Source organism: Panthera onca, chromosome B2, assembly GCF_046562875.1.
Source record: "Panthera onca isolate mPanOnc1 chromosome B2, mPanOnc1 haplotype 2, whole genome shotgun sequence".
In the NCBI taxonomy this organism is placed as follows: domain Eukaryota; kingdom Metazoa; phylum Chordata; class Mammalia; order Carnivora; family Felidae; genus Panthera; species Panthera onca.
Genome location: NC_138343.1, coordinates 29,262,697 through 29,288,914, shown reverse-complemented (window position 1 = coordinate 29,288,914; position 26,218 = coordinate 29,262,697). Strand labels below are relative to the sequence as shown.

The 26,218-nt window shown below is 48.4% G+C and overlaps 3 protein-coding genes and 1 long non-coding RNA gene across 12 annotated transcripts; 2 read left to right on the top strand and 2 right to left on the bottom strand.

Annotated features, from left to right (window-relative positions):
- Positions 1-280: 280 nt before the first annotated feature.
- Positions 281-3,966, bottom strand: TUBB (tubulin beta class I). The gene is made up of 4 exons (XM_060615000.2): positions 3,720-3,966; positions 2,213-2,321; positions 1,824-1,934; positions 281-1,522 (listed from the first exon to the last, which is right to left on the bottom strand). Exons 1-4 carry the CDS (start codon positions 3,774-3,776, stop codon positions 465-467), a joined length of 1,335 nt encoding a protein of 444 aa, XP_060470983.1. The 5' UTR covers positions 3,777-3,966; the 3' UTR covers positions 281-464.
- A 1,818-nt stretch (positions 3,967-5,784) lies between these two features.
- Positions 5,785-20,481, top strand: MDC1 (mediator of DNA damage checkpoint 1). 8 transcript variants are annotated; one of them, XM_060614982.3, is made up of 15 exons: positions 5,786-5,871; positions 8,094-8,232; positions 8,784-9,164; positions 9,250-9,319; positions 9,605-11,070; positions 11,821-11,886; positions 12,055-12,144; positions 12,855-13,631; positions 13,737-13,780; positions 14,251-16,284; positions 16,366-16,485; positions 16,614-16,796; positions 17,027-17,152; positions 17,264-17,374; positions 18,964-20,481. In XM_060614982.3, exons 1-15 carry the CDS (start codon positions 5,863-5,865, stop codon positions 19,129-19,131), a joined length of 5,784 nt encoding a protein of 1,927 aa, XP_060470965.1. In that variant the 5' UTR covers positions 5,786-5,862; the 3' UTR covers positions 19,132-20,481. The 8 variants fall into 8 exon arrangements, with proteins under 8 accessions (XP_060470971.1, XP_060470965.1, XP_060470970.1 ...); XM_060614985.2 differs by lacking the exon at positions 5,786-5,871 and adding an exon at positions 5,984-6,256; XM_060614983.2 differs by lacking the exon at positions 5,786-5,871 and adding an exon at positions 5,984-6,260.
- On the bottom strand, positions 19,987-23,776 carry LOC132666856 (uncharacterized). Its single transcript, XR_009604875.3, has 4 exons — positions 23,385-23,776; positions 22,808-22,961; positions 21,972-22,113; positions 19,987-20,232 (listed from the first exon to the last, which is right to left on the bottom strand). It is a non-coding gene; the product is annotated as an uncharacterized LOC132666856 (long non-coding RNA).
- On the top strand, positions 22,978-26,173 carry NRM (nurim). 2 transcript variants are annotated; one of them, XM_060615010.3, is made up of 4 exons: positions 22,983-23,431; positions 24,007-24,203; positions 24,819-24,995; positions 25,345-26,173. In XM_060615010.3, exons 1-4 carry the CDS (start codon positions 23,299-23,301, stop codon positions 25,624-25,626), a joined length of 789 nt encoding a protein of 262 aa, XP_060470993.1. In that variant the 5' UTR covers positions 22,983-23,298; the 3' UTR covers positions 25,627-26,173. The 2 variants fall into 2 exon arrangements, with proteins under 2 accessions (XP_060470994.1, XP_060470993.1); XM_060615011.3 differs by lacking the exon at positions 24,819-24,995 and having other exon boundaries at positions 22,978-23,431.
- Positions 26,174-26,218: the final 45 nt, after the last annotated feature.

The window sequence follows — 26,218 nt, the reverse complement described above, 5'->3', positions numbered from 1 at the left end:
ACCGCTCTGGAATAGAAAACCCTAACCCTTCCTTATAGGTACCCCTACCTGTTATGAAGTGGGTTGGTTTCCTTTCCCTTGGGCTACCACATGGGCTTAGGATGGTGGCCATCTACTGGGTTTTCAGCATATGGTTCTAAATGAGATCTAACGAATTCCAGCTTCTTAAACAAAGGGAAATATCAACTGGACAGATGAGAGAAATGTATACCTAAGGGGAATACCAGGTTACCCAGAATGGCAGAAATCTAGGTTTTCCCAAAGTGGAAGAGAGGAGACATTCAACAAACAACAAATATTTATTGAGCGCCTATTATGTGCCAGGCACTGTTCTAGGAACCCCCCTCCAAAAAAGGAAAAACAAAAAACAAGATAGAGGCAGAAAATGCAAATTCTGAGGGAGAGGACAGGGGCAGTTGAGGAAGAAGGCTGAGGGAACAGAGAAGGCTACGGTGATGATGCTCTTAGGCCTCCTCTTCAGCCTCCTCGCCAAAATCCTCTTCTTCTTCTGCGGTGGCATCCTGGTACTGCTGGTACTCGGAGACAAGGTCGTTCATGTTGCTCTCAGCTTCAGTGAACTCCATCTCGTCCATGCCCTCACCTGTGTACCAGTGGAGGAAGGCCTTGCGCCGGAACATGGCCGTGAATTGCTCTGAGATGCGCTTGAAGAGCTCCTGGATGGCCGTGCTGTTGCCGATGAAGGTGACTGCCATCTTGAGGCCACGGGGTGGGATGTCACAGACAGCCGTCTTGACATTGTTGGGGATCCATTCCACGAAGTAGCTGCTATTCTTGTTTTGCACATTGAGCATCTGCTCATCTACCTCCTTCATGGACATCCGCCCACGGAAGACAGCAGCTACAGTGAGGTAACGGCCATGGCGGGGGTCACAGGCAGCCATCATGTTCTTGGCATCGAAGACCTGCTGGGTGAGTTCAGGCACAGTAAGGGCCCGATACTGCTGGCTTCCACGGCTGGTCAGAGGTGCAAAGCCAGGCATAAAGAAGTGGAGACGTGGGAAGGGCACCATGTTAACTGCCAGCTTGCGGAGGTCTGCATTGAGCTGACCAGGGAAGCGAAGGCAGGTGGTGACACCGCTCATGGTGGCTGAAACAAGGTGGTTCAGGTCCCCGTAGGTTGGAGTGGTCAGCTTGAGAGTGCGGAAGCAGATGTCATAAAGGGCCTCGTTGTCAATGCAGTAGGTCTCATCTGTGTTCTCTACCAATTGATGGACGGAGAGGGTGGCATTGTAGGGCTCAACCACAGTGTCAGACACTTTGGGTGAAGGTACCACGCTGAAGGTGTTCATGATGCGGTCAGGATATTCTTCTCGGATCTTGCTGATGAGCAAGGTGCCCATTCCAGAGCCTGTGCCCCCACCCAGTGAGTGGGTCAGCTGGAAGCCCTGCAGGCAGTCACAGCTCTCGGCCTCCTTCCGTACCACATCCAAGACTGAGTCAACCAGCTCAGCCCCCTCTGTGTAGTGGCCCTTGGCCCAGTTGTTGCCTGCCCCAGACTGACCTGGAATGGGGTCAGGAGGCAATCTTGGTTAGTAAGGTGAGAGATAAAAGACCAAATTCCACCTTCAACTTTTGGAAAAATGTCCATGAATGTGCCTTCTTTCTCACTCACCTGTGATATACCGCCCCCCCCCCCCATTATTTACAACCTAGGGTAGTCACTACCAACACCCTGCATTAGAGATTTCAGAACACAGCCCCAGGTAAGCTCTCCAGTATAACAATTATCTCCTAATTCTTCCTGTTTCCTTCATACTAGTAAATTGAACAGCACATTATCTACTAATATGTGTATAACTCACCGAAAACAAAGTTGTCTGGTCTGAATATCTGCCCAAAAGGACCTGAGCGAACAGAGTCCATGGTCCCTGGTTCTAGATCCACCAAGATAGCACGAGGAACATATTTGCCACCTATATGGAAGAAAGTAGAGTAAAAATTGGCAGACAAGATAAATTGGGGCTGGGAGACCAAGGACCCAAACTTGTGATTCCAAGTGCTGCCACCAGGGGGCAGGAGAGCCAATCTTTTGCTCCACGGGGAAGTCAAATTAAGTTGAGTTCTCCTTTAAAAAAAAAAAAAAAAAGATAGACCCATCCGAAGGTGGTAAAGGGTTCTCCAGGGCTGGAAAGAGACCCCAGAGAAGGGGGAGAGGAGATAGGAGGCAAACTTCCCAGGCTCCCGCCCTTACCTGTAGCTTCATTATAGTACACGGAGATGCGGTCCAGCTGCAGGTCGCTGTCACCGTGGTAGGTACCGGTGGGGTCAATGCCATGTTCATCACTGATTACCTCCCAGAACTGCCGAGGGAAAACAATGAGACCTCAAAAGCTCTGGTCCCAGCCAATTAGGCTCCCCCGATCCACACATTTTAATCCCAGACACCCCGGTGGTGAGCCTGGTTCTAGGGCCCGGTATTCCCATCTGCCTGCCACTTCCTTCCACGAGCCACCCGCAGGTTTCACTGCTTGGGATGTGAACGGAGTTGCGGCTGAGGATGCCCGGCGATAGCAGGAAATTGTGGGGTGGGAGTGTGCCGAGGGGGATGGAGGCGGCAGACCAGACTGGACAAGCGCACCTCCCGGACTTGTACAAAGGGCAAGGGGTAGAGAAAGAAGCAGCTGCTGCGGTGGACCACCCTCCCTCCACGATTGAGGCGCACGCGCGCGCCATGCCACTGACAAAGGGTGCGTCGCGCGTGGGCGGGGGCGCGAATTCCGCGCGAGGCGGGGCTCAACTCGGACTAGCGCGCCCCCAGCCGGTCGGCAGGGCCGCATTGTCCCCGCGCGCCAGGGGCGCCCGGCCCCGCCCTTCTGCTACAACGTAGCAGCAGCACTTCCTCCCCGCCCTTCCCCCGCTACACTGTAACGGCGCGCAAAAAAAAAAAAAAAAAAAAAAAAAAAAAAGAAAGAAAAACCACCACTCCCCAACTCTGCCTTGGTTGGCCTCGGTATTTTATTCCTTGGCTAGCTTTTAAGCCCTCGCTTTAAATACGGATTATCTTCCTTTCTCCCCCTGGTTATTCCTGAGGGACCCTTTAAAGAAAAGGACTCTCCCGCCCTCTTTCCCGGTATCTGTTCACGCCCTAAAAGGGTCTCTTTACGGGAGATGAAAGGAAATAAAATTAATTCAGCACCTATTAGTCTTCCATCCACGAAGAACTACGGGGCCGCCCCTCAGGGATCTCGGGCGCGCGAGATGCCTATCTTTTGCGAAGGGCACCGCTCAGCGCAGCCCACCCTGGCGCACCGCGTCCCCCAGCCCACGGGTGGGATTCGAGCTCTCCGCAGCCGCCGCCCAACCTCTCTCCTTCCCCCTCCGACGAAACCCAGCCAAGGGGGATGCACATGGGGGAAACCTCGCTTCGCTTTGTCTCGAACCGTTTCCGCATCTTCCTCCCTCCCCGGTCCTCAGACCGTTAGAACACTTTCAGGTAAAATCTTACAGAACCACGGTCTTCCCACCCCCAAACCCGAAAGGTACTTAATAGCTTTCCCAAAATAAGCCAGCCAAGAATTCCCCATTTTTCAAAAGCGAAATCTAGCTACAGAGGTCTATTATGTATAGAAAACTTTTGGGGGGCAAAGTTCAACTATGGATGAAATGCAAATATATCCCACAACTATTCTTCATCATTTACCTGGACTTTTTCCATCTCAAAAGAAATATAATTAAAAGAAGAGGTTTAAAATCCTTACCTTGGCACCGATCTGGTTGCCACACTGACCGGCCTGGATGTGCACGATTTCCCTCATTGTTAAAATTTATTTTAAATTTTTTGCTCGCCTCAAGATGTGTAGGGGGCAAGAAAATGATACGGAATTTTTTTTCTATACTGCTAGTCGCAGGCTGGAAGGATGGGACGTGTCCCGGAGCCTAGAGCAGCGAGGTCCGAACGCAGCTGCAGGAAGGTTCTGAGAGGGAGAAAGAAGAGGGGAGGGCAAAGGAGGGAAGGCGGGCAGGGCGGGGCGCGCGTGCGCCCAGGCTGGGAGGCGGGAGAACGCGCCCCGCGCCGCGGTCCCGAGACAAAGCCTTATCTAGGCTGGCCCTGATTAGTCGATGCCACTCACGTATGAGACGTCCATTGGTCTCTGCTTGGATGGAGGAACGCAGGCCTCACTGGGAGTTGTAGTCCTCCATTGTTGTCCACGCTGGAAAAGGAAGGGAGGGATGGGTGGATACTGGATTTTTGGTTTGGGTTTTGTTTTTTGTTTTGATGAAAAGTGATCTTGCGCAAGATTTCTTTCCCCCATGCCTGAGTTTTTGTACTAAGAGGGAGTAGTTTTCGGGGACACACTAAGTGGGAACCCTAGGGTGCCAGGCGTTGGAAGGTGGAGTGGGCACGCCCCGAACGCTCCCTGCTGCGGTAGCTCTTGGGAAGAGAGGGCCGCTTAGCTCAGCGAAAACGGGAGAAATGCGGCACCCTGCTCTGCTAACGGCTGGTCCTTTGGTGCCCCTAGGCATGAGCGCCAGTGAGCCGCTGCTCCCCCAGATAGAAAGAGCGTATTGCCTCTCTATTTCTTTGTAAGTTTTCTAATGATAATGTTTAGAAAGAAACCAAATTGCAGCAAGGGCTTTTTAGAAGAGAGATATAATTGTCTGAGGGTGTGTTCAAAGAATAAGTTGAATGGTTTAGAGAAACTGTATCTGGAATCTGTGAAGCCAGAAGTCTTTGTCTACGTGTAACGGGTTCTGGGCCTTAGAGCAGCACTAAAGACGCTTTTTGTCACAGAACTGTTGAGATGAAGTGCGTGGTAGAATTTTAGTGTCTTCCAGCCTGCCTCTCTAGACACTTCAGTGGAACTGTTTTTCAGTTTGCTGAATTCACTGACTAGGTGGCTGGTCATTGCAATCTTTCAAAAGCCTCAGGATTGAAACAAAAGAGGGGAGCTGATGGGAGAAAATTGGATGGGCTCAAGTCAGGGTAGCATGCCTCTTCTTAGGGGTTAATTATTTTGATAGAAACTAGGTATCCAACAAACCAGAAGCTACGGATACAAAAAGAGTAAAAATTAGCTCCCGGGTCTTCAGGATCTTGCAATTTGATGGGAAGTGTGTAAACAATGGAGTGTGGTAAGCACTGTAACAATATGGGACAACAAGATCATTCACAATCCATTCAACACATTTCTCCTCACCTAAAAAAATAAACATCAAGTTGTATAAGACCCCCTCTACCCACTAAAAAGAGAATATTTCATGTTTTGGAGCATGATCACCATGAAAGCAGTTATTTTGTGGTAGTGGGGAGGGCTCAGAATTTAGAATTAGAGGACTTGTTTCAAGTTGTCTCTACCTAACATTAGCTGTAGGAACCTCGGGAGGTCCGCGCAGACCTTCAATTCCTTCTGTAAAATCTACTTCTCCTTATTTGATTGTTGTGGTCGGAAGAAAGTGAGATAAAGAATGCAAAAAGACTCCCTAAATTATACACATATCGAATTGTTACTATTCTCTTCTCCTCTTAGTATGAGATCATGAAATAGATGATTTTATCATCCTTTCTACACCTCTTGAAAGACCTTGGTCAACCTTTAAGATAGTTAACAAAACAGTTCTCTCTCTTCGCCTACGGATCCTTAGGAAAATGACCTCCAAATGTCCATCAGGGATGTATTCTCAGGGAGCAACAGACATGACTTCTACTAAAAAAGCCAAATCAGAAGGAAATGAAGTTCCATGAGGGAGTCCTCAAGCGCCACGCCTACGGGCCGTTCTCCAAACTGCAGCCTCCAGCCACGACTGCAACCCACACCTCATTTTCATTTCTCATGAGTCAGCGGACTCCATGTCTCGGAGGACCGGGGAAGGGCTCTCTGGTTGCAGTAAACGCATCCGGCAATGACTATGGTAAGCCCCTCTATCCGCCGGCGGCAGCCAGACTCTGTGGTTGCGGTTTGGAAATCTACGCGGGAAGTGGGCGGTGGGTGGTGAAGCGGTGGTGGGTTGTGCCTCGGAGCTGTCCAATCGAGGTGCGCGATTCTGTGCGCACAGAGCAACCTCCGATTGCCGCCTCCCTCAACCGATTTCGGGTTCCCGGGAGAAGCAGCCCCTTGAAGCTGTTAAGGGTGGGGGCGGGGCTTTGTGTCTCGGCGTTGGGAGCTTCGTCAATCGTCGCGCAGCAGGGCTGTGAAAGACAGCAGCAGGAGCCAATCAGCGAATCGGCTCCCTCCCGGCACGAGCTCTAGCGCCACTGGGTCGTGGCCGTTACTGGTGGCGCGCGCGGGGACTCAAAGTAGGTGAGTTCTGGGGGCCTCGCCCACGACTCCTCGGGTGCCATCTTTGTTCTCCCGGAGGGCGGGAGGGGCGTGCCTTGGGTGCGACTGGGCGGAGGATACTTGGAAGTTTGCTTCTCGGATTGTAATACTCATCCTTACTTGACGCTCCTCCCCGAGTTTAGGTATGAGACATTGGGCCTGGAGGGAACCCACTGGGGTAGGGATCAAAGATGGTGGTCCACTGGATTGGAGCCAAGGGTCCCGGGCTCCCGCCGAATCCTCCAGTCTTAAGGACGGAGTTAGCACTGTCCCCATGGACGCGTCCTACTTTCCCTGTCAACAATTAACCTCTGGGATGGCATCCTTCTAAGTGAGTTCCACCCATCCTGTTTTGAGTTTTCATCCCCTTTCAACAGGAGGGCAGGGTTAATTTTATGTTTGGTTTGAACAGTACCAGGTACACAATAGGTACTGTCGAGCGAATATGGTGTGCCCTAGGGGAAAAGACACAGTTCTGCTGGTCCAGTTCTCGAGAGGGTGTGTGAAGGCAGAAATGGAAAGTACTGGTTACAATATAGTGAGAAAGGTTAGGGGAAAGACAAGTTTACTGACCACTGTGGAACATGTGGGTACACAAAGAACACCAGAAAGCAGGGAAGACTCCAGGAAAGGCTTTGTTGGAAGTGACATTTGAACTGAATCATAAATCATGGGTAGGAGTTGGATCAGAAAACTAGGAGTTAAGGGCCAAGGTACTGGCTAAAGCATGCAGGTGTGGGAGACAACAGGAACTGTGTTGGGAAATTGGGGAGAAGGTCCATATGGCTGAACCATAGGCTTTGGGGGAGGGGAGCATACATTGTAGGACCTGAGGTTCAGATCATGGAAGGTCTTGCTATGGAGTTGAGATTTTACTTTATTCTGTGGGCATGAAAAGCCACCAAATGTTAAACAGAGGATGGACAGTATCTTGGTGATCTTGGGCAAGTTCTTGAACCCATGTATGTTGCAGTTTCCTAATCCGAGAAATAGAATGTAGTAATAGTTGTTTACAAGATTCTTGTGAGGACTGAATCTGTATATATAAATATATGTACTTATATGTATATATGTACATATATAGAGATAGGTAGATAGATATAAAGTAACTAGAGCAGTGCTTCACACATAGCAAGCATGTATGTATATCAGCTGTTAGGATTCTTTGAAGTTTACTCTGATCATACTGAGATGTTCTGGTAAAGTGTAAAAACCATGGGCTTTGCCTCCAGAAGCATATTTATTCTTGTCCTTTCCACCTACTTGCTATGTTATTCTGAGCAACTCATTTAATATTTTTAGCATTACTTTCCTAAATGCATGCCTCCTATGTCTGCTATGCCTGACATATAACACAATGCCCAACACATAGTTGATGCTTAGCATAATTTGGCTCCCTTTGAAATGTTTTTTTTTCAAACTGTGTGTTGCAAATCAGCATTTAAAAAATAGAGAACGGGAATGAAAACTATCAGTATATTGTATATCCTAAGGCAAACATTGTTTCTGAAAATGTTTGTCTCTGTACGTAAGCACGTGTGTTTGTATATATTTGTGTACTTGGGACCTTGTAATATTTATCCCCCACCAATATTTATTTTTTATCATAGTCACAAATTTTTATTTAGTTTTGAGAGAGGGAGAGCATGTGCATGTGTGTAAGTGGGGGAAGGGCAGAGAGAGAGGGGGACAGAGGATTCAAAGCTGGCTTTGTGCTGACAGCATAGAGCCCAATGTTGAGCTCCAACTCACTAACCATCACAAATATTTTTTAAATGTTGTGATAGAGATGATGATAATGTGTTTCTTTCCCAGGTCATGGAAGACACCCAAGCTATTAACTGGGAGGTTGAGGAAGAGGAGGAGAAAGAGATACCCAGTGAATCCTTGGGGTGTAGCTTGGAGCCCGTAGGACGACTGCATATCTTCAGTAGTGCCCATGGACCAGAAAAAGGTCAGAGGTTATTAGATGCTCGAGTACTGACACAGGCCCCTTATTTTTATGGGGAGGTAGTTGGAAGGTTGCAAGAAGCTTATATATATTTCAAGGAGATCTGAAAATGTTTTTCACTGGGAATGGAGAAGAGGGGGCTGATTGAGTTGATTGTTCCAGGCAAGTGCCCTGGACTCAATGGGCTCAATTTTACTTTGGTAGGAGAAGGTGAAGAGATTCAGATAGAAATTGAGCATAGTCTGGAAATGGATGGTGGTGATGGTTGCACAACAATGTGAGTGTACTTAATGCCCCTGAACCGTACACTTAAAAATGGTTACATGGTAAATTTTAACATATATTTTACCACAATAGAAAAAAACCCAATATGGATGGATGGATATTGACAATGAATAACATTGCTTATATTCTTCAATACTTAGGTGTACTACAGCCTTTATTTTCTTATGTATGTGGAGACCTTGAGTTAGTAGTGGGGTACTTAACAGGAATATTTTCCTGATAGCAGGCCAAGACTCTGGCCTTAATCTATCTACCTCTCTAATTCTTAGATTTCCCTCTGTATCTCGGGAAGAATATGGTAGGCCGAATGCCTGATTGCTCTGTGACCCTGCCCTTTTCATCCATCTCCAAACAACATGCAGTGATTGAAATCTTGGCCTGGGACAAGGCACCTGTCCTTCAAGATTGTGGCAGCCTCAATGGTACTCAAGTCCTAAGGCCTCCTAAGGTCCTAAGCCCAGGGGTGAGTCATCGGCTGAGGGACCAGGAGTTGATTCTCTTTGCTGACTTGCCCTGCCAGTACCATCGCCTGAATGTTCCCCTGCCCTTTGTTTCCCGGGGCCCTCTAACTATAGAAGAGACACCCAGGGTACAGGGACGAACTCAACCCCAGGGACTCCTGTTGGCTGAGGACTCAGAGGAGGAAGTAGGTATGTTTGTGTATTGGGAGGGTGGGTGAGAAGATGGGGATGGTGAGTTTAAAATAGTCAACTTACTCCTTTCTATTCTTTATAGATTCTCCTTCAGAAAGGTGTGTGGTGAAAGAACCAAGAACCTGCCCTCTAGCTGCAGTGGTTCCAGAGAGGTGAGTGCAGAAGACCAGATACTTGAGTCTTCAAAAGGAGGAGGAACCAGGGCTATAGGATCCATCTCTGAGAGATGATTATCATGAAAGTGGGGCCGGGGAATTGCACATAGTCTTTTGCTCAGCTGAACTTTCATTAACCTGACGTGCCAAGTAGAGAACTAATTGCTGGAGAGAAAAAAACAGCTACTGCCTTGTGTCTGCTCTCAGGGAGCTCCCTGTTGAGTAGAATATTCCTTCTTGGGAAACATGCTTTAGATTCTTTCCTTTCTGTTCCCTTCACAGTGATGAAGAGGGGCCTTCCCCTGCCCCAGATGGCCCTGGGCCACCTTTTGTATTCAACCTGGACAGTGACACAGATGAGGAAGAAAGTCAACATCCAGCATCAGGAGAGGCCTCCTCAACTGCCAGAGGAGGCTCCACTACAGAGACAAAACAGTCTACAGCTATGGCAACTGAAATCCAGCTTGAAAAGAATCAGTGTTCAGTAAAAGAGAGAAACAATGACACAGAAGTTGAAAGGGATGCAAGGAATGGGGTGGTTTCACTTGGGGTGATACTGGAGAGGAACCAACCTACTGGGGAAGACAGTGACACAGATGTGGATGATGAGAGCAGGCCTCCAGGAAGGCCTGCTGTGGTCCATTTGGAAAGGGCTCAGCCTTCTGACTTCATAGACAGTGATACTGATGTGGAAGAAGAAGAGATCCCTGCAACCCCAGCTGTAGTTCCTATGAAGAAGAGGCAAATCTTCCATGGAATTAGTACAGAGAGTCCTCGGACACATGCCTTGGTACATCTACAGGAGAGCCCAACTGGTAATGATACAGATGTGGGGGAAGGTGAGATCCAGCTGGCAGTCCCTCTAGAGAGAAGCCAAGCCTCTGTGGTGATTGACAGCAATACAGATGGTGAGAAAGAAGTCTTAGCAGCACTCGCTTTGGCACATCTGAAAGAGAGCCGAGCCACTACATGGAACAGAGATACAGATTTGGAAGAGGACAGGGCCCAACCTGTGGCCCTTCTGGAGCAAAACCAAACCTCTACTGGGAGAGACAGCGACACAGACATGGAGGAGGAGGGGCTCCCAATGGAAAAGAGAGGAACTGTTTTCAAGGGTCACACAGACCAGGAATATTCAGAAAACAGGCAACCTCCTCCCCAAAACAGTGATCTAGGGGTGGACAAAGATAAGAGCTCACTTGGGGTCCATCTGGAGAGAAGCCAAGCCTCTGCCACAGTGGACATCAACATACAAGTGAAGGAGAAAGTCCCACCAGGGTCAGCTGTTATACTTGTGGAGAAGCATCAGGTGCCTGTGGTATGGACAGATCAAACAGATGTGGAAGTAGAAGAGGGCCAAGCAAAGCTGCCTGTGATGCATCTAGAGGAAGCCCAACCTCCATCTGGGGACTGTGAGACAGATGTGGAGGGCATATCCTTAGCAGCTTCAGTGGTGGCAGATATAAGAAAGAGCCAGCTTCCAGCAGAAGAGGATGCTGGGGCAAAGAGGGCTGTAACTGTTCTTGAGCACAAGAGAGATCTTGAGGCGAGGGCCCAGGGTGGGTCACTTGTGTCACAGGTGGAGCAGGATCACCTCCCTGTCTCGAGGGAGGACATTAATGATCTGGTGGTCACAGGCACTTCAGGGAAATCCATCCAGCCACAGAGAGAGGGAACCCAGACCTCCATAGAAAGGGAGAGAGAACCACATATGGACAGGACCCAGGACTCTGGAGACAACCACGGTGGTAAGTGCTGGCCTTCTCCCTTGACCCCTAAAAGAAAGAATGCTTATAGAGTATCTTAGTCCATTTGGGCTGCAATAACAGAATACTGGTGGCTTATAAATAACAGAAATTTATTTTTCACACAGTTGTGAAGGCTGGTAAGTCTAAGATCAAAATGCCAGATTGGTCATGTTCTGGTAAAGACTTGCTTCCTTGTTCATAGGCAGCTGTGTTCTTACTATGTCCTCACATGGCAGAGGGCACAAGGGAACTCTCTGGGGTCTCTCTTTTTTTTTTTTTTTTAATTTTTTTTTTTTTAACGTTTATTTATTTTTGAGACAGAGAGAGACAGAGCATGAACGGGGGAGGGGCAGAGAGAGAGGGAGATACAGAATCTGAAACAGGCTCCAGGCTCTGAGCTGTCAGCACAGAGCCCGACGCGGGGCTCGAACTCATGGACCGCGAGATCATGACCTGAGCCAAAGTCGGATGCTTAACCGACTGAGCCACCCAGGCGCCCCTCTGGGGTCTCTTTTTAAGGGTACTAGTCCCATTTACGTGTGTTCTATTCTTATGTACTAATCATCTCCCTAAGGCCCCACCTCCTAATAAACTCACGTTGGAAATTATATTTCAGCATATGAATTTGGGGGATACACACATTTGGTCCATTGCAGAAGGATTTGGGTTAGGGAGAAAATGGTAGAGAGAGTAAGGAATTAAGGGTCAGGTAGAGTTTTTATTATCTATCCTCTATTCTTCCTCCACCAGATTCTGAAGACCTGGACCTACAGGCTACTCAGTGCTTTGTGGAGAGAGACAATCAGAATCTGGAAGGTGAGGACATCCATGTCATGTGGATGTTGGTGCAGGTGGGACCTGGGAGCCCAAAATGGTGGTCCTTGAAGGTTGTGAAAGCTAGCATGGGTGAGGCAAGAAACCAGGAATGGGACCCTGGAGTTCTGTGGAGGAGCTGTGCTTGAGTTGGCTTTTCTTGTGCAACAGCCCAGAGCATGGAGGATGAAGCCACCCAGGCGTTTCTGGTTACTCTACCCCAAGAGCCTGGTCCTTCCTGCCGTAGCTTCCAGGATACAGGTATAAGCTATTCTGTCTTTCATGCCCCTAACTTGGCATCATTGCTTTCTCCCTCTACATGCTTTTTTCATATTGTTTGACTTTTGCTGATGTTTCTCCATCTCCATCATCTTTTTAAATTTTTTTTTTTAAGTTTATTTATTTATTTGAGAGAGGGAGAGAGAAAGAATCCCCAGCAGGCTCTCGTTGTCAATGCAGAGCCTGATGCAAGGCTCAATATCCCGAATCGTGAGATCATTACCTGAGCTGAAATCAAGCCGGACACTTAACCAACTGAGCCACCCAGGCGCCCCTCCCTCATTTTTAAAGAGGCTGCTATGAGAACTTTTTTTTTTTAACTTTATTTATTTATTTTGAGAGAGAACGAGCTGGAGAGGGGCAGTGAGAGAGGGGGATAGAGGATCCGAAGCGGGCTCTGTGCTGACAGCAGAGAGCCTGATGTGGGGCTTGAGCTCATGAACCACAAGATCATGACCTAAGCCAAAGTTGGATGCTTAACCAACTGAGCCACCCAGGCACCCCTATGAGAATTTATGTACGTGTGTGGGGTCTTATTTTTTAGAGAAATACTAAATGTTATAACTGTCCTCCTTATTCCCAACTTTCCTTTAATAATCCATTTAGGTTTATTATTCATGAATTTATCTTAATCTTTTCTCAACCTGTTACATTTTCAATCTGTATCTCTCTCTCTCCCTCTCTCCTTCCAGGTACCTTGGATGAGCCGTGGGAGGTCTTGGCAACACAGCCATTCTGTCCGAGAGAGTCTGAGGCCCCTGAGCCCGAGCCCATTGTTGCTCCTCTTGATGCCCATGGATCCTGCCTCTCTACACCTTGGACAATACCACAAGGCCAAAATCCAGGAAGCCCAGTTCACATAGAGCCATTGGGGATTCAGGACAAAGGGATGCAGACTATGGAGAAAGACATGGGGATACCAAGAGAAGCAGCAGAGGGGGTGGCCCCTGAGAGAGGACCATTGGACAGGGAAACTGAGAACCTGCCATCAGGAGAACAAGAAGATGTGATAGGAGAAGAAGAGTTAACCAGAGGGATACAGGTGTTAGCTAGAGATACTCAAGGACAAGAGTCTGACCAAAAGGTGAAAATTGCAAGTATTAAAAGAAATATGGAGAGTTTGAACATAGAAATTGAGATAACCAGGGAAATACAAGAGAAAGAGATAGAAAAGCAGATTCTTGCAAGAGAAATATTTGAGAGAGAAACAGAGAAACTAGTACTAGAGAGAGAGGGTGAGCCAAATGGATTAGGAGTTGAGGTACCGGAAGTAATACTGGAGAGAGGCCCACAGAGAGGGGAGACTGAGAAAGGGAGCCAGGACCAGGAAGGGCAAGCCTCCAGTCCAACACTAGAGCTTGAAACAGGGACAGGCGGTCATCAGGGACTTGCTTCAGCCTCAGTAGCTTCTGGGAGCCAGTCAGGTGGAGGAGAGGGAGTCCCAATGAACCCCAGGAGGCAGCAGAGAGGTAAGTGAAGACAGAGGGGAACTCCAGGTTAGCCTTCGTGCTAATCAACCCCCAAGTGACTGACTGCTTAGACTTCAGCTACACTTGTTTTTACTTTCTGTCTAGGCCACTTGACTTGTGAGGTGCCACCTGCTGAGAAGGCCTTCGGGGTGAGAGCTGCTGTTTCTGCCTCCTCCTATTCCACTGTTCCTTCCCCTGACCTTGCTCCAATCTACTCCTTTCTCTGTCTTCCCAGTTTTAATCTGTTGTCACCACTCCTTAGTTGGTTTCTTTCCCTTTCCCTTGGCACCTGTCATTTTCTGTATCTGTTTTTCAAGTTCTGTCTCCCTGTACCTAACTCAGAATATCCATTTTTTTTGTGTCTTTTCCCTCTTTTTTCCAACCATCCTCTTATTGCCATCATCCATCTATGGAGAACACTATTCTAGCATGAGGCGGGGTCTGTGGGAACGAGGACTGCTCCCTCCCCAGGAAGTTTCCAGTCTTAGGAAGGGAGGTCATAGACAAGTGAAATGCCAGGAACACAGTCTAACCATAAACAAGTATCAAGAACAGTATTCAAGTACTGTCTTTCTTCTTTCTGCCTCTTCCTCCCTCACTTGCTTCTATTTCTCCTCAGGGTGATCAGGAATCCACAGATGCTTGTCAGCCTCCTGCAGTACCTGAAGCTTCAGCCCCACACCAAAACCCCCTCCTCTTTCAGAGTCAAAAACATCCTGTGCCTCAGCCCTTCTGTTCTTCCTCTCCATCTTCTTTAGAGCCCATTCCCAGGACCAGGCAAAACAGGAATCAGAAAGTTCCAGAGACTCCCTTGCCAAAACCCAAAGTCAGGCTCCGAGGGTCCTCCAGGAAGACACCCTCTCCAGTTTCTTCTGTAGCCCTTGAACCTCATACTGCCATTCCCACAGACCAACCCCTCAGTGCTGAGCCCACATCTCAGGTCACTCGGGGCAGGAGACGTAGGTCCTCTGTGAAGACCCCTGAACTGGTTGTCCCCACAGCCCCTGAGCTCCAGCCTTCCATTTCCAAAGACCAGCCTGTCACCCCTGAGCCCACATCGCGGATCACTCGGGGTAGGACACAAAGGTTCTCTGTCAAGGCCCCTGAACTAGTTGTCCCTACAGCCCCTGATGTTGAGCCTTCCACCTCTAAAGACCAGTCTGTCACTCCTGAGCTCATATCTCAGGACAGGACACATAAATTTGTAAAAACCCCTGAACCGGTTATTTCCACAGCCTCTCAGCTCCAGCCTTCCACCTCCAAAGGCCAGTTTGTCATCACTGAGTCTGTATCTGGGGCTACTCAGGGCAGGGCACGTAGGTCTTGTGTCAAGACTCCCAAAGCAATTGTCCCCACAGCCCCTGAGCCCCAGCCTTCTACTTCCAAAGACCAGCCTATCACCCCTGAGCCCACATCTCGAGTCACTCGAGGCAGGACACGTGGGTCCTCTGTCAAGATCCCTCCTGAATCAACTGTCCCCACGGCCCCTGAACTCCAGCCTACCACCTCCAAAGACCAGTCTGTCCTCACTGAGCCCACATCTGGGGCCACTCATAGCACGATACCTAGGTCTTCTGTCAAGATTCCTGAGCTAGTTGTCCCAACAGCTCCTGAAGTCCAGTCTTCCATCCCCACAGACCAGTCTGTCACCCCCAAACCCACATCTCAGCGCAGGACATCCAGGTCTTTTGTCAAGACCCATGAACCAACTGTTCCCACAGCCCCTGAGCTCCACCCTACCACCCCCAAAGGCCAGTCTGTCACCCCCAAACGTAAATCTCAGGGCAGGACACCCAGGTCTTCTAGCAAGACCCCCAAACCAGTTGTCCCCACAGTCCCTGAGCTCCAGGCTTCCACCCCCACAGACGAGCCTGTCACTCCCAAACTCACACCTCGGGCCACTCGGGGCAGGACACAAAGGTCCTCAGTCAAGACCCCTGAGCCAGTTGTCCCCACAGCCTCTGAGCTCCAGCCTTCCATCTCCACAGATCAGCCTGTCACCCCTGAGCCTACATTTCGGGCCACTCGGGGAAGGATACATAGGTCCTCTGTCAAGATCCCCCAACCAATTGAATCTACAGCCTCTGACCTTGAATCTCTCAACCCCATAGATCAACTGGTCACCCCTAAGGCTATAGCTGAGGGTGGTCAGGGTAAGACACTAAGGTCTACAGTAAGTGCTGTGCCAGTTCTTACCACCCCTGAGTCCCAGAATCCTGACCCCATAGGCCAGCCTGTTCCCCCTGAGCCCATCCCTCAAGCCAACTGCAGCAGTAAGCGGAGGGCCACAAGGAAGCATGGGTCCTTCACAGCTCCCATTGTCCATGAGCCCCACTCTGCACCCCCTGAACCTAACTCTCGATCCTCAAAGAACCAAAGACGAGCAGTGAGAGCAGTGGAGTCTCTTAGGACCATTCCCGAGCCTGCTCTTGCCCAGCTTCCTGAGGCCCCCACTCATGCTACCCAGATCCAAAAGGTAGAGGCAGCAGGCAGATCTGAGTTCACCCCAGAGCCCCAGTCTAAGCCCTCTCAGAGCCGCAAGAGGCCTTTGGCTACTGTGGATTCACCCCCACTTCAAAAACGGCTCCAACAGAAGACCGTGTCCCTCCACAAAGAGGAAGAAGATTCAGCAGAGAGCCCAAGGAAGGATAAGGTGAGGTGAGGGCTGGGGCCATGAAGCTAGGAAAGGGCTTGGAGGCTCAGAAACTCCCAGCAAGATCTTTCTCAATCCCAGGTTGCAGTGATTCCAGGACCAGGCAAGAGAAAGAGAGACCAAACAGAGGAGGAGCCCAGGGGAATCCCAAGCCGCAGCCTTCGGCGGGTCAAACCTAACCAAGAGTCCACAGCACCCAAAGTAGGAGAGAAGGGGCCTGGGGCTTGGTGGGAGACAGACATGGGAGGATGGGAGGAGACTTAGGGGTTCAGAGATAGACACTGATGGCGTGGGTTGCCGTGACCAGCTTAGGCTAACTCCCTCCACAGGTACTCTTCACAGGTGTGGTGGATGCCCGTGGAGAACGGGCGGTGCTGGCCCTGGGTGGGAGTCTGGCCAGCTCAGTGGCAGAGGCTTCCCACCTGGTGACTGATCGAGTCCGCCGCACGGTCAAGTTCCTGTGTGCCCTGGGGCGGGGGATCCCCATCCTCTCCCTGGACTGGCTGCACCAGGTGAGAGGCCAGGAGGTGATAGCACACCAGCAGAGATATTGATGGCAGAAGACTGCTCACATGATGCTCTAGAAAGTAGTGAGGGGAAAGAGGATAAAGGAAGACAAGGGAGGTGAATGAGGCAGAAAGCTTAATTCAAAGAACATTTCCTAAGCTCCGTCCACATGCTAAGCAGAAGAGCTGGGTGGTAGGCTGGGCTGAGCTTTGATGCTCACTGCTGCTATCCTTAGTCCCGCAAGGCTGGTTGCTTCTTGCCCCCCGATGAATATGTGGTGGCTGATCCTGAGCAGGAGAAGAACTTTGGCTTCAGCCTTCGAGATGCCCTGAGCCGGGCTCGGGAGAGAAGGTTGCTAGAGGTGAGAGGCTGTCTTCTACCCCATATTTCAGGCCTCCTTCCTGAGGCTCTCCAGCTGTTCATGGGCTCTCAGTGCATACATCTATGGTCTTCACTGTTTTCTTCTGCTTAGGGCTATGAGATCCATGTGACCCCAGGAGTCCAGCCACCACCACCTCAAATGGGAGAGATCATCAGCTGCTGTGGAGGCACTGTCCTACCCAGCATGCCCCGCTCCTATAAGGTATGGGTGGTATGTTTTGGGTCTAGTGAGGTGGCAGTTAAAGAGGTGGCTGGAATGGGAAAAGTTTGGAGAATACTGGTATGGATAGAAACACAGAGTAGTGAGAGGGTGGGGGTAAGCTCTGTGGTATATAAAGGGATAGGAATGTAGGAGAGGTTTGCTGATTCCAAATGGATTTTTATTTTGCATTTTTAATATTTTAAATATACACAAAGGGAGAGAGAACTTCCATATATCAATGAACCTCCACATATCAGTCACTCAAATTTAACAAGGTAGCTTAGATTTTGCTACATCGTCTGCATTTATCCCTTTTTTTTTCTTTGCTGAAGTACTTAAAAAAAAGTTTTTTAAAGTTTATTTATTTTGAAAGAGTATGAGCAAGGTAGGGGCAGAAAGAGAGGGGAGACAGATCATCCCAAGCAGGCTCTGCACAGAGCCTGATGCGGGGCTCAGACTCACAAACCATGAGATCATGTCATGGGCTGAAACCAAGAGTCAGATGCTTTACTGACCTAGCCACCCAGGCGCCCCTTTGCTGAAGTATCTTAAAGGAAACTACAAGCATCATATTATTTCCCCTTACATACTTAAAGTATACTTCTGTAAGAAATGATGTATGTTTGTTTACATAATCACAATGCCATTATTGATCCATAACAAAATTAACAATAGTTTCTTGTCATTTTCTCAGAGTCCATTAGTCAGATTTTTCCAATTGGCCAAAAATGTGTCTTTATAATTCAAGTCAAGATTCAGATGAGGTCCAAGTATTGCCACAATTGCAATCTCCTTTTTTTTTAATGGTTATTTAAAAAAACTTTTTTAATGTTTATTTATTTTTGAGAGAGAGAGAGACACAGTGCAAGCAGGGTAGGGGCAGAAAGAGACAGAATCTGAAGCTGGCTCCAGGCTCTCAGCTGTCAACACAGAGCCTGAGGTGGGGCTCAAACCCACGAACTGTGAGATCATGACCTGAGCCAAAGTTGGAGGCTTAACCAACTGAGCCACTCAGGCACCCCTGTTTATTTTTGGGAGAGAGTATGCTTGCACATGTGAGCAGGAAGGGGCAGAGAGAGAGGATCCCAAGCAGGCCCTGCCCTGACAACACAGAGCCCCAACTCAGGGCTCCATCTCATCACCCCTGAGATCATGACTTGAGCTGAAATAAGTTGCTTAACTGACTGAGCCACCTAGGCTCCCCTCACAATTGCATGTCTCTTAATTCTCTTTTACTCTAGAAGATCCTCCCCCCCCCCCCCCAACCCACCCAGCCTTTCTTATTCCATTGACTTCCTGCAGAAACTATGTCAGTTGTTCTTTAGAATGTTCCAGTCTGGGTTTTTCTGTTTGCTCTTTTGCTGTGTAATTTATCTTGTTCTTCCATCTCTTACATTCCTTGTAAATTGTAGTTAATTTTAAAAGCTCGAATAAATTCAGGTTCAGTTTTTCTGGGAAGAGTACTTCCAGCAAGTGTGCTTCCTATCAGGAGGTATATTGTAGCGATGCTGAAACTGATTTGTGGACTCCAAACCTATTTCTAGGATTGTTTTTCACCCATGACTTTGTCTTTGCTCTGTCTTTCCCAGCCTCAGAGAGTTGTGATTACATGCTCCCAGGACTTCTCTCGATGCTCTATTCCATTTCGGGTTGGGCTGCCCATTCTCTCACCTGAGTTCCTGCTGACAGGAGTGCTGAAGCAGGAAGCCAAGCCAGAGGCCTTCATCCTCTCCACTTTGGAAATGTCATCCTCGTGAAAACATCACCACAGTACTTACTGTTTTCCCTCCCAGACCAGTAAATAAAGTGTTAGAAAAGATTTGGAAGAAAGAACCTAGGGCTTTAGAAAGAATTGGGGTATACTGACCTGATTTGTCTTGGAACATGGGTGGGGCTAAAAAGGCTTATGGATAAACAAAAAGATAGTGAGATTTTAGCCACAGTTTTTTTTTTTTTCTGTTTCTTTTTTTTTCTTTTAGTAAACAACCTAGTCTTTTATTTGCCCAAGGCTGGCTGTTGCAGGCACTAAGGCCCCAAAACTTCCAGAAGGGATGGAGGAGGGAGGGGCAAACCATCCTGCCTACCAGGTGCTACCTGCCCCCATCCTGCTTCCTGCAGGAAGCGGGAAAGGAGATGAAGTCTACATTTGTGCCATCAAGTATCAAGCCTGCTTTCAGACACTATAAATACTCAGTTGCTATTGAGGAGGAAACTGAGGCACTCTGACTCCCCAGGCCTCTATCTGCCAGTCCAAGTTTTTGCCTGCTCTCTCTCTCCAGAATGAGCTGCAGGCAGCCCTTTGCTGGGGGAGGGTCTCAGGAGCCCATCTCGTGGCCTGTGTGTGGGGGAGAAGGCCAGCCAGTGTCAAGGGCTGGGGCAGCAGGAGGAGGGGTGTGTTTGGAAGAGAGCAGCTGCTAGGAGGGGGGAGTCAGCACTGAATAGGGACCCCAGCTGGGGTTCCATAATGATATCAGTGGGGGACAGCCAGAGCCCTCTGCTCTCTAGAAGGGGAAACTGAGGCAGAGACCCCTCCCATCTTTGAGAAGGGAGGGGCCTCCTATAAGCTATTCAGGTCTATTTACCATCTCCACAAAGACACTACAGCCCAGGAGTTGGAGCATGTCAGTGGTCACTCAGTGTTTAGATTGAGACACAAGGAGTGGGAGGCAGCTGGGTCACCTGATGAGACACAGATTTCTCAAATGGCCACTTAGAGTTGGGTAATCCCATTCTCAGATATCATAAGTGGCTGCCCTTAGCAGGACTGATGTACTTACTTCTGTGTGGCACACATGGTGTCCTGCCTCCTGTTTGGAAGCCATCTCTCTCCCTCTTTGACTGGGATTCTTATTCATCCTCTGAAAGAGAGTAGAAACAATTTTAGTGTCAAGAACTTGAAGGGATGCTTGGAGTAAGTAAATTTGAGGTTGGAGGTATGGAATGCTACTAAAATATTTTCCTCTCTCCTCACCCCATCTTGTTAGAAGTGTTCTTTAGTTTTGACTTTGAGCAGATCTTTGCACTTTTCTGGCCTGCTTTTCCAGTATTTATAAAATTAGAGCTTACGTTTAATTTCTGTGATAAATAAATATTCACTCTGTGCCTTATGGTGTAGTGCAGGTTTTTTTTAAACATCTTAAATTTATGTATTATTTATTTATAATCTTACATCTTATTTATGTATTTGTTTATTTTTGTCTTTAAAGTAAGCTCTACACCCACTCTGGGGCTTAAACTCACAACCCCAAGATCAAGAGTTGCATGTTCCACCAATTGAGCCATCCAGGTGCCCCTTAAATTTAAAGTTTAAAAGTTGGTTGATTTCAATGATGTGGAGAAATTGGAACCCTTATCACATATTGCTGGTGGGAATATAAAATGGTTCAGCTGCTGTGGTAAACAATCTGACAATTTCTAAAAAATTAGACAGAGAATTACCAAAAGACCCAGTAATTCCACTAGTAGGTGTGCACCCAAAAGACTTAAAACACATGTTGAAACAAATACTTGTACACAGATGTTCATATCTATACTTCATTAGAGCCAAAAGGTGAAAAGAAAAATGTTCATTAACAGGTGAATAAACAAATGTGGCATATCCACACAACAGAATATTATTCAGCCATAAAAGGAGATGAAGTATTGATTCTTGCTACAATGTTTTGAGAATGAACCTCAAAAGCATTATACTAAGTGAAAGAAGCCAGACACAAAGTCGCCTGGGATGATTCCACCTACATGAAATACTTGGAATAGGTAAATTCATAGAGACAGAGTAGAGTAGTGGTTGTCAGCAGCTGGGAGAAGGGGGAAATGGGGAGTGACTGCTTAATGGGTATAGGGTTTTATTTTGGGATGATAAAAACGCTTTGGAACTAGATAGAGATGGTGATTGCACACATTATGAATTGTATTAAATGTCACTGGATTGTTCTCTTTAAAATAGTTGTTTTTATGTTATGTGAATTTCACTTTAATAACAAAGATGGGTGATTAGTTAGTGGCTTTTCTGCAAGTAAATTATACTTAAGTTTGTAAAACTTTGGTGTAGTAGAAAGAGCATGAGCTTTGCCACTACTGCTGACTTTTAAACATATAAACATGTCTCTCTTTTTTAATGTTTATTTATTTTTGAGAGAGAGAGAGCACACACGCGCAAGGGGGGGAAGGGCAGAGAGAGGGAGACAGAATCTGAAGCAGGCTCCAGGCTCTGAGCTGTCAGCACAGTAGGACCCAAATAAATATTAGTCCCCTTGCACACTCAGAATCTTGTACTGTGTAAAACTGTCTATGGCCTTGAGGTTCATGGGACGCCTTACAGTACTAGCTGTCTCTATACTCCCATTTTAGCACTCATCTGCACCTTGACTTAGTGACATTGAAGTGCCCCAGTTTAAACTTCTGGAGAATAGAGATCTTTTCTTACACTTCCAATGAATACTATAGTAGTACAAATAATGTATTTCTATCAGGGTCCTAGCAGGAAATAACAGCACAGTCAAATTAGGATAATTGGAGAGAGTTTAATACAGTGAAAATGACAAGGAAGTTGGGAGAGTGTAGAGAAATCATAATGTTATAGTACCCTAGTACTCACAGCTCTATTGTGACCACCTCTAAGTCCAAAAGGTTGAGAGGAGAGAGCAGTTATGCAGAGAGGGCTTCCTCAATAAAAGCTGTGATTTTCATTGATTTAGTCCATTCGGGACAACCTTGAACAAGAAGGGTGAAGGGTGCATCTGGAGGGAAAACATAAGACTGGTATAGTTTACAACAGCACTGATTCAGAGGAGGGTGGGAGTACTGATCCTCCAACAGAAGGAAAGTAAAGGCTGTGGGATGCTGCCTGGCAATTTTCTCATCCATGAGCCCACAGGACTAGCAGCAACTTAGTTCTCATCTTGGTCAATTTTCTTTATATTCTTATGTCTGTAAGCTGAAGGATTTCGCTACATGATGTTCTAAGGTCCCTGCTATGGTCCTAGGTACTGTGACTAGGTCCTTAGCAACATGATGTTTAATTCAGATGGAGGAAAACCTTATTTTTACTTTGCTTTTCAAATATGTTATTCTGTAGGTATTACAAACAGGTCTGAAGGAAAAAATTCAGACAAAAGATCTTAGCGGTTTCTGACTCGTGGATGGTGGTCAGGCTTATGAGCTTGCAGAGTAAAGTCATAATTATCACAAGCTTGGGTAAAATTAACCTACTACAAAGTTTACAACACAAAATTTTCTATCACAAATATTTAACATTGTTATTCTCATGATTATAGATCAACAGCCTTTGGCATTATTAGAAATAATCTAAGTGTTACAGAGAAATTCTCTGTCCTTGGCAAGTGGAGAGAATAAGTTACAGAATAAACATTAATTTACTTTATGGTAAAATGGTCACTAACTTTTTAACAAGATACAATAGGTGATTCAGACCTTTGGGTTTTCAGCCTCGGTCAACAGTCTTCCGTTCTCTCACCGTTTCCTATTTGAAGTGTTAACCGACGCTTTGTAACCTCTGACTTTGGCTATGTTTAGTGGCTAAGGTTACAGAAAAGGGGGTTTATAATTCTCGTTTTCTACAAGAACCCTGAAAGAAACGAACGGTGTTCATTTTAGATGAGACAACTAGCCGAGCTGCGACTCAACCCACACGAGTGGCTGCAGAGCAGCTACGTTTCCACTTGTCACTCAGAATTCTAACATTCCCTTCTATGACGCGGCGACCGCAGGCTCAGTCAAGGCGCCGGGACCCGCCCTAGGGACAGTGTGGAAAAAAAGCGCGCGGAGAACGCACGCCGAGGCAGCGGCGCGAAGGGGCCACGCCTTCCTGGGCAGGACCCCCGGCTGGAGGTGGGGGCGGGGGCGGGGCCTGCGGCCGCGGGAATCCCATACCCGCCCTTTTCTCAACCCCTCCGAGTGTCGCCATGGCCCCAACTCTGCTCCTGGTCCCTGCTGCCCTCGCCTCTTTCATCCTGGCTTTTGGCACCGGAGTGGAGTTCGTGCGCTTTACCTCTCTTCGGCCACTTCTTGGAGGGCTCCCGGAGCCTGGGGGTCCGGGTGAGCGGAAGGGATCGAGGACGAGCTCTGTGGCTGGAGGTGGAGCCGGACGAGAGCGAGGGAGGGCGGGGCTTCGAGACAAATGACAGGGGAAGTCCGGGAGAGGGAACTAGAACCTTGAAAGCCCGAGAAGCTTCAGGGCTGACCGGAGGGCTAAATTAGGAACTCAGGGATTAGCGGTTTGGAGAGGCGGAAGAGTTAGGACTGAGTGGGGAGGGAAAAGGCGATAAGAAGCAGAGGAAAGGAAAGTGCTTTTGTAGAGAGGACTATGGAGAGGGGAGTGTTAAAAAGAGGGCACATTTGGAGTACCGAAAACACGAGGATCAGTCCAATGGTGGCCTCTCCAGCCAAGCCTTTTGTGATTGAAGGAATCCTCCTCCCCACTCTGAAGGAGGCCTGGGGAAAAGGGAAAGGGCAGAGAATGGAAAAGCGATATGGGAAAAACCAGGAGAGGAAGCATTAAGGCTCGTGAAAGCATTAAAGGACATGGCCTGGGACCCCCAAGAGGAGATTAGGGTAGGGGGTGTTTCCTGAAACTTTCTTGATCTTTTGTCCCCTTCTTGAACTCCCCCTAGATGCCCGCCAAGGATGGCTGGCTGCTCTGCAGGACTGCAGCATCCTTGCCCCCCTGGCTTGGGATCTGGGTCTCCTGATACTATTTGTGGGGCAGCACAGCCTCATGGCAACTGAGACAGTGAAGGCGTGGATGTCTCGATATTTTGGGGTTCTTCAGAGGTCACTGTACGTGGCATGCACTGCCCTGGCATTGCAGGTATGAGGCCTTGGCCACTGAGTCCCCAAGGGAAACAATCTGTGAGAAGGGTGCCCTCAGTTGAAGGGGCAAGGACCTTAGCCTTCTGATAAAATGTGGGTTTAGGGGAATTTAGGTTGTTTAGGACTCTAATCTCAGCTTCCATTCCTCCACAGCACATATCCTTCTTCTTATCAAGAATGGTGTACCATTCCTCATTCCCCAAGCACCATATGTGCATTCTCACCTTTGCAACTTTGTTCATGTTGTTCTGCTTGAGATCCCTTTGGTGACACCTCTTTCAGTCCTACCCTTTCTTCAGAATCACTTCCTGAGGTCTCAAGAGGAGGCTTCCCAGTTAGTACACATTTGTTTTCTCAGTGTGTGCTTGGCACAGGCTACTTTATGTACCTATCTGGTCACCCCCATCTGTTCTCTTAAGTCCTCAGGGTAGATACAGGTTATCCTTACATCCTTGGGACCCCACCTAGCATGCTCCACATGGTGAATTTTTGTTTATGATGCTCATGGTAGAGGTGGGGAGAACTGCAGGCCAGCCTGGGGTGGGGGCAGCCTCTGGGTCTAGGTCTTTCAAGGGTAGGCTGCTGAGATACCCAGCCCCTCATCCTTTCCCAGTTGGTGATGCGGTACTGGGAACCTGTACCCAGAGGCCCTGTGTTGTGGGAGGCTCGAGCTGAGCCATGGGCCACCTGGGTGCCCCTCCTCTGCTTTGTGCTCCACGTCATAGCCTGGCTCCTCATCTTCAGCATCCTTCTCGTCTTTGACTACGCCGAGCTCATGGGCCTCAAACAGGTGAGGCTCCCAGATTCCTACCTGAGACCTCTGATTCCCTCTAGAATGCCTCTTTCCCTTTCAAGGATTTCCCTCCTCCTCCTCCTCCCATGCTCTTCCACCTTCCTCTTCTTTCAACTCCCTCACCTACTTCCTTTTCTTATAAGAGAGTCTCCCCTCAGCTTTCCCTCAAAGGTCAGAAACCATAGGCCTCCTGGGCCTAGCAGAGATGAGAATCAGGAGTCCAAGTCTCAGAAGGGTGGTTCTTGGGCCTGAGTTATAGAAGGGGAAGTTTCCTCCAAAGGGAGGAAAGAGGTGGCTAAGTTGCAAAAAGGGTTTGACTTCATTTCTAAGCTGTTCTCCCTCCTAGGTATACTACCATGTGCTGGGGCTGGGTGAGCCTCTGGCCCTGAAGTCTCCCCGGGCTCTGAGACTCTTCTCCCACTTGCGCCACCCAGTCTGTGTGGAGTTGCTGACAGTGCTGTGGGTGGTGCCCACTCTGGGCACTGACCGCCTCCTCCTTGCTCTCCTCCTTACACTCTACCTGGGCCTGGCTCACGGACTTGACCAGCAAGACCTCCGCTACCTCCGGGCCCAGTTACAAAGAAAACTCAACCTGCTCTCCCGGCCCCAGGAAGGTGAGGCTGAGTGAAGAGCTAGCCTGGTTCCAAGCCCTGAACTTCCTCTCCTTTAACATCCAGGCCCTGGCTGCTTCAGACCAGAGGCCCAAATCTATGGACTGAAGGGGCTGTCCCTTCCCTTGTTTGAGCCTCCACTTCTTGGGCCCAGCTCCATACCCTAAATTTTGAGTTTCAACCACTGGACCTCCAAGATCTTCTTCTCACCAGCCAAGAAAAGGAGGTGGGAAACTTATGTCTCCTCACAGTTTAGGGCTTGATCTCCCCCTTCCCCTCCCACCCACCTGCCTCAAGAACCTCCTTATAAAGGAAGAAGGGTGGGCCTGACCACTTCTCTCCCACTGTTACTTGATTCTGTGCCTCAGGGATCCCCTTCTCCTCCAGCTTCCCTTCCTAGGAGCAGAGTCTGCAGGTTTGATGGTAGTGCCTGCCCCACTGGCCTCTTTAGGCCCTGCCCCTGGCTCTGTCCTCTAACCTAGTTGAGAGGATCCTTCCGCTCTTCTGTTCTCCCGAGGAACACGCGCAGCAGAAAAATAAAATTCAGCCTTTTTTTTCTACATATGCCATGTAGTCTCTCAGTGTCTTCTCTAGCCGGAGGGCTAACTT